Source organism: Phaseolus vulgaris, chromosome 11 (assembly GCF_000499845.2).
Source record: "Phaseolus vulgaris cultivar G19833 chromosome 11, P. vulgaris v2.0, whole genome shotgun sequence".
In the NCBI taxonomy this organism is placed as follows: domain Eukaryota; kingdom Viridiplantae; phylum Streptophyta; class Magnoliopsida; order Fabales; family Fabaceae; genus Phaseolus; species Phaseolus vulgaris.
This window is the reverse complement of record NC_023749.2, coordinates 51,614,645-51,622,000: the sequence shown is the minus strand read 5'-3', so window position 1 is coordinate 51,622,000 and position 7,356 is coordinate 51,614,645. Positions and strand designations below refer to the sequence as shown.

At 36.1% G+C, this 7,356-nt stretch overlaps 1 protein-coding gene and 1 long non-coding RNA gene across 6 annotated transcripts; both read left to right on the top strand.

Moving 5' to 3' along the window:
• The first annotated feature begins 471 nt into the window (after positions 1–471).
• On the top strand, positions 472–3,042 carry LOC137823806 (uncharacterized). Its single transcript, XR_011083163.1, has 2 exons — positions 472–755; positions 1,542–3,042. It is a non-coding gene; the product is annotated as an uncharacterized lncRNA (long non-coding RNA).
• Positions 3,043–3,563: 521 nt separating this feature from the next.
• Positions 3,564–7,340, top strand: LOC137823766 (putative disease resistance RPP13-like protein 1). 5 transcript variants are annotated; one of them, XM_068629063.1, is made up of 3 exons: positions 3,677–4,040; positions 4,151–4,359; positions 4,447–7,340. In XM_068629063.1, exons 1-3 carry the CDS (start codon positions 3,805–3,807, stop codon positions 7,194–7,196), a joined length of 3,195 nt encoding a protein of 1,064 aa, XP_068485164.1. In that variant the 5' UTR covers positions 3,677–3,804; the 3' UTR covers positions 7,197–7,340. The 5 variants fall into 5 exon arrangements, with proteins under 5 accessions (XP_068485132.1, XP_068485140.1, XP_068485148.1 ...); XM_068629039.1 differs by having other exon boundaries at positions 3,603–4,359; XM_068629047.1 differs by having other exon boundaries at positions 3,604–4,314.
• Positions 7,341–7,356: the final 16 nt, after the last annotated feature.

Here is a 7,356-nt window from a genome sequence, read left to right as displayed (position 1 = left end):
TGAATTAAAATTGGAATAATGATTCATGTTCCTTATCAATATGATGTGGATTAATTCTAAAAACTACATATTTTTATGCTACAAATTTGTTTGATGCGCTTAAATGACATAGGGTTGATCATTGGTCTATGAATATTAAGAGAATACCTGCATATGTCATAAAGGACTACCATGTCCAATAGAACAACACATCACTAAGTTCAAGTAATGGATGGTTGTGGAGATACTCTTGTAAGACTCAACAACAAAGGTTGAAACTCAACAACAAATGTTGAAACTTAAAACAAATGTTGAAACTTAAAGAGATTAATATACAATGAAATCTCTTATGTATGTCTCGCCTCGCCTGCAAGTTGATGGTTCAGCTAAGTAGTTGATATTTTTTAGCAATTGATTACTCAACTTTTTGGCATCTTAAGTATCATGTGTTGTTCAAATTCAGAGCTAATAGCAGACTTAACCTTATATGCTTTACTTACTGTGCCATATTACCCAAGGATTATAAGTTTAAAAAAGAGAGTTTAACTCAGTTGTGGATGTTCGAAAATTTCCCCCACTTTCGTCAACATAGTATGACTTGAGAAGAAGTTTGCCAACAATTCTTCAATGTTCTACTATCAAGGTCCTTCTTTCAACCATCAGGTAAAAAAGGAGACGTATTTGTTATGCATGACCTTCTAAATGATTTGGCAAAATATGTTGGTGGGGACATGATTACCAGATGCGCAATTGATTAACGAGAAAAGATACAAAAGGTAACTCGTCATTTTTCACTTGAACTTGGTCACACTAAATATTTTGATGGGTTTGGAACTCTATGTAATACAAAAAAGGTTACGTACATTTATGCCAAAAGCTGTAGCTTGAATTATATTTGGAGTTGGAATATCAAAATGTCCATACATGAATTGTTCTCCAAGTTTATGTTCGTGTATACGTATCTTATATCTGTTTCATTGTTCTGACCCTCAAGACTTACCTGACTCTGTTGCCAATCTTGAACATCTCCGTTCCTTAGACGTCTCCCATACTGCAATAGAAAAAAGAATAATCGAAAAAATATGTTCAGTCTTGTTGGTGTTGAGGGAAAAAAACAGAGCAAGATATTTGTGAACAGAAAATATATATTTTATTTCACTGTTATTTTTCAAATAAGAATACAATCTCTCTAAATAGTCTTACAATAGACTTCTCAAATTCTACCTTCTCTCTCATAAAACCTATACTATAATTTACATTTAAATCATAGTATAAATGACTTTCAAAACTAGAATTAAAGATAATAATTATTGTCTATTCAGATGCTAAAATAAAACTGATGACAGCTGAAGGCTTTGAGTTTAATGCTAACAAGTCTCCCACTTGCAAATACTTAAGTTGAACTACTGTAGAGATTTGAAGGAGTTGTCCCCTAATTTGCATTTACTCACCAATTTGGGCCGTCTTGAACTTATACAGACTTAAGTGAAGGTGTCACTGCATTTGGGAAAACCGAAGATTCTAAAAGTAATAATGAATTCTTTTAATGTTGACTTTAGCAGGGACTTGGGTGTTCAACAGCTACGAGAGCTCAACCTTGATGGAAGTCTATCAATTCAGGAGCTGCAGAATGTTGAGAATTACCTGGATGCATTAGAAGCATATTTGAAAAATAAAACACTCCTTCTGAAGCTAAATTTGCGATGGAGAAGGAATGGGAACTCTATTGATTCAAAAAAAAGAAGAGAACCTAATTGAGAATCTGCAACCTTCCAACAACTCAAGCGAGTTGGCAATCTTTGACTATGGTGGCAATCAATTTCCGAAATGGTTACTAGAGAATTCATTATGGAATATGGTGTCCTTAGTGTTAGAGGAATGTGGATCTTGCCAACGTTCACCTCCCCTTGGATTTTTGTCATTTCTCAAGGTTTTGAACATTACAAAACTTGATGGGATAATGAATATTGATGCTGATTTTCATGGAAACAACTCTTCTTCATTTAAATCCCTTGAAGCATTGTATTTATCCAATATGATTCAATGAGGTAATCTAGAAATGATTTCACAGTGTCTCATCCATAATAATCTAAGATTTCCGGAGATCATTAGGTGCTATAAATTAGAATCATTACCTGGAATCATGAATATGCTGCTTTCATATATGAGAACGTTAAGGATAAAAAACTCATGCTGATTGGTATAGCTTGTGAATCACAGAGCTGAGGGAAGACTCAACACTTATTGGTTGTTCACAGACCTTAACTCAAACCCATCATTCAAAAATTAGTTTATTACTATTATTTCCATTGCACTTCCTTCTCAGTTTTATTCATCAACTCCCTTTCCTATTCTAACCATGGCAGTACTCTAAATTGTTACCGGTGCTCTTGTTTCTACTTCTGTTGGAGAGGACTATTGACACTTTGGCTTCCCGTTTTGTCAACATTTCGTGGAAGAAAACACAAAAAGAAGCAATTCAGCGACTTGAAGATGAATCTCCTAGCCATTGATGTTGTGGCTTTTGATGAAGAACAAAAGCACTTGACAGATCCACGTGTGAGAGATTGGCTTCTCAAGGCCAAAGATGTTGTGTTTGATGCAGAACATCTCTTGGAGGAAATAGATTATGAAGCCAAGTGGAGCTGATAAAAAAATGAATCCAAGTGGAAGCTGAGTCTAAGAGTGCTACTAAGAAGGTGTGGAATTCCCTCAAATCTTCTTTTTTCAGATTATTTGAAAACGAAATTGAATCAAAGATGGAACAAGTCATGGAGGACCTAGAAGCTCCATACTTTTCATTTTAAACCCAGTAAGCATCATTGCATTTAAATTCTATTCGACACTTGGAGATTCATTGATACAATTTGAGGGATTGTCCAATCAGTTATGTTATGTATTTGTTACTTCTGCAACATTGTTTAAGGCCAACACCTCTGCTTTTCTGTCCTGCCTTCAGGAAACATAGCGGAGATTTTTTTTCTGTAGTTAACAATTTTGAATGTAGAATATGATTGAGTGGCACAACTATTTTGATCTTAGTTTTCCTTTTATATCTTGAAACACTTACCTTTCCGGTTAATGTAGTTAACAAATTTGTTTATGATGATTTAAAAATAAGAGAGCTCCAACCGAGAATGTAATACTAGCCATTTGCAAGTGTTATCAGTAAACATAAAATAGAATACCAACGTTGGTTTCATCGTAATGCTAACTCTGCACATGCTCTGCCCAGTCAAAATTGATGTGAAAGAGAAGAATCTTTCAGTAATTTAACTATTTGTTGACTTAGTTAAGTTGATTCATGCACTCTGTCATCTTAAATATGTAAACCATACCAGAATATATAAAATTCCAACAAACAAAATACATGTAGTGTTACATTATTCTAGAAAGATTAAATGATGGATTGTTACTGTAAATATTATTTTAATTCATGAAAAGAATTCCCACTGCAGAGCTACAAAAATCACATTAAAATAATAGACTTTAACATGCTTTTTAATATATCTCTTAATTTAAACAATTCCCTTACTTAGTTAATAGTTTAATAATTCCCACTCATTCATAAGTGCAATACAGCTGTTGTAGTTTGTGATGTTGGGAAGAATAAAAAATTATAGGTTCACTAACTTTTGAAGAACAAAAATGTTGATCAAATATCTTTTTATGAACCACTGAGTCATTGGCAAAAGCTAGCAGCAGTTGAATCCACTCATCTTTCTCCTACCATGGCCTTAGAACTTGTTGGTGGTGCTCTTCTCTCTGCTTTCCTTCAGGTTGCATTCGACAAGTTAGCTTCTCCTCAAATTCTCGATTTCTTTCATGCAAGAGAGCTTGATCAAAAGCTGCTCAACAAGTTGGAAACCAAGATGCACTCCATCCATTCTCTGGCTGATGATGCAGAGCGAAAGCAGTTCACGGATCCACATGTCAGAAACTGGCTGCTTAAGGTCAAAGATGCTGTCCTTAATGCCGAGGATCTCTTGGATGATATACAAAAGATCTCCAAAAGACAAGATGCTGAATCTGAATCTCAAACCTCAGGCTGTACTTGCAAGGTACTCAATTTCTTCAAATCTTCTCCTATTACTATTAGTTCCCTTAACAAGGAAATTGAGTGTAGGATGGAACAAATCCTTGATGATTTAGAATTTCTCTCAACCCAAAGGGGTGATCTAGGATTGAAAATCGCTGGCGGTGTTGGATCTGGGTTGAGTAATGATCTGTCACAAAAATCACAAACAACATCGTTGGTTGTTGGAACTGATATCTATGGCAGAGATGATGATAAAAGACTGATCATTGATTGGCTGACTTCTGACATCAATTGTGGTAACCAACCATCAATAATTTCTATTGTGGGAATGGGTGGAGTGGGTAAGACCACTCTCGCTCAACATGTATTCAATGACCTGAGGGTGGATGAGGCTAAATTTGATGTTAAAGTTTGGGTTTGTGTTTCAGATGAATTTGATGTTTTCAAGATATCTAGAGCAATTCTTGAGGCAGTTACTAAATCAACCGATGATAGTAGAGATCTGGAGATGGTCCATAGAAGAATGAAAGAAGAATTGACGGGAAAGAAATTTCTTCTTGTTTTGGATGACGTTTGGAACGAAAACCAACCTAAATGGGAGGAAGTGCAGAAGCCCCTTGTTTTAGGAGTCCAAGGGAGTAAGATTCTTGTGACCACACGTAGTAAGGAAGTTGCTTCTACCATGCGTTCAGAAGAATACTCCCTACAACAATTACAAGAAGATGATTGTTGGAAGTTGTTTGCTAAACATGCATTTCGAGGTGATTGTACTCAACTAAACCCAGAGTGCAAGAAGATTGGAATGAAGATTGTTAAGAAATGTAAAGGATTACCTCTCGCCTTGAAAACAATGGGAAGTATGTTATACAACAAATCATCTGTTTCAGAGTGGAAAACTGTGCTCCAAAGCGAAATATGGGAATTTTCAAAAGAGCGTTGTGATATTATTCCCGCTTTAGCATTGAGCTATATCCACCTTCCTTCTCATCTCAAGGTATGCTTTGCTTACTGTGCCTTATTCCCCAAGGATTATGAGTTAGAAAAGAAGGAGTTGATTCAGTTGTGGATGACTGAAAATTTTGCACATTGTCATCAACATAGTAGGACTCCAGAAGAAGTTTGCCAACAATACTTCAATGATCTACTATCAAGGTCCTTCTTCCAACAACCAAATGAAAATAAAGAAGTATTTATCATGCATGACCTTCTACATGATTTGGCAAAATATGTCGGTGGAGGCCTATACTTTAGGTGTGAACTTGATCAAACAGAAAAGATACAGGAAGTAGCTCGTCATATTTCATTTGAATTTCAACACAAACAATATTTTGATGGGTTTGGAACTTTATGTAATACAAAAAGGTTACGTACATTTATGCCAAATGCTAGTAGCCTAAATTATTTGTGGAGTTGGGATATCAAAATGTCGATAGATGAATTGTTCTCGAAGTTTAAGTTCATACGTATCTTATCTCTATCTCATTGCTCTGACCTTCAAGAGTTACCTGATTCTTTTGGTAATCTTGAGTATCTCCGTTCCTTAGACCTTTCCCATACTATGATAAAAAGATTGACTGAAAAGATATGTTCACTCTCCCACTTGCAAATACTGAATTTGAACTACTGTATACATTTGGAAGAGTTGCCCTCAAATTTGCATTTATTAAGCAATTTGTGTCGCCTTGAATTAAAAGAGACGAAAGTGAGAAAGGTGCCACCGCATTTGGGAAAACTGAAGAATCTTAAAGTAGTAATGAATTCCTTTAATGTTGGCCTTAGCAAAGAGTTGGGTATTCAACAGCTAAGAGAGATCAACCTTGATGGAAGCATATCAATTGGGGAGCTGCAGAACATTGAGGATTCCACGGAAGCATTAGAAGCAGATTTGAAGAATAAAACACACCTTGTGGAGCTGAGCTTGGGATGGGGGAGGAATGGGAACTCTATTGATTCAAAAAAAGAAGAGGACACAATTGAGAATCTGCAACCTTCCAAAAACTTAAGGAAGTTGTCAATTTTTAAGTATGGCGGGAAACAATTTCCAAATTGGTTACTGGATAAGTCATTTTTGAATTTGGTGTTCTTAGAGTTAGATAAATGTGAATCTTGCCAACGTTTACCTCCGCTTGGTCTTTTGCCTTATCTGAAGAGGCTGAAGATTTCAGGGTTTGATAAAATAGTGAGTGTTGATGGTGATTTTCATGGGAACAACTCTTGTTCATTTAAATCCCTAGAAATATTGGACTTCTCCCATATGAGTCAATGGGAAAAGTGGGACTGCCAAGTTGTGATAGGTGCCTTTCCACGTCTAATAAGGCTTTTCATATCAAATTGTCCCAAGCTGAAAGGACAACTACCAAAGCAACTTGTTCCTTTGGAAATACTAGACATTATATTCTGCCAACAACTTGATGCATCCGCTCCGAGGGCTCTAGATTTGGAACTTCGTGACTGTGGAAAGTTGCAGTTGGAGTGGGCTACAATGAAAAGGCTTACAATGGGTGGGCACAACATGGAAGCTTCATGGTTGGAAATTGTTGGGTCCGACAGTCTTGAATACTTACAAATTTTTGCACCCCCAGAGTCAATCACTGATGACTGTGTTTCTCTATGGACCTTTCCACTGGATTTCTTCCCAAAACTCTCGACCCTTAATCTTATAGGGCTTGTTAATTTTCAAATGATTTCACAGTGTCTCATCCATAATCATCTAGAGTGTCTGGAAATCATTAGGTGCCATAAATTTGAATCATTTCCTGGAAACATGCATATGCACCTTCCATCTCTCAGGAAGTTATTCATACAAGACTGTCCAAGACTTGAGTTGTTCTTTGACAGAGGTTTCCCATCAAATCTAGAAGAGCTGACAATCATTAGCTGCCATAAATTTAAATCATTGCCTGAAAACATGCATATGCTACTTCCATCTCTCAGAAAGTTATACATAGCAGACTGTCCAAAACTTGAGTCATTCCCATATGGAGGTTTCCCATCAAATCTAGAAAATCTGGTAATAGTTGGCATTCCTAGGCTTGAGTCATTCCCTGACGTAGGTCTACCATCAAATTTGAAGTATCTGTGTATAGACCGATGTCCTTTGTTGAAGCAGTGTTGCCAAAAAGAAGGAGGCAAAGACTGGGAAAAGATTGCTCACATTCAAACACTATATATATTGTAGTCATGTCGTTTGTTCTGAATGGTGATCCATTTGGTGGGTTCCTAATTTTGTTTTTGTTCAGAATATTTTAGTAGTTCTGCCATAGCTTTTAACAATTCATTCCTTTTCCTTTTAAGATTACAATTACTACAATTACTAGTGGAAGTTTCGCCTTCAATTT

What these genes read in the sequence shown, in the direction of transcription:
- LOC137823766 (XM_068629031.1), top strand. Translation starts at nt 3,711, where the DNA reads ATGGCCTTAGAACTTGTTGGTGGTGCTCTTCTCTCTGCTTTCCTTCAG.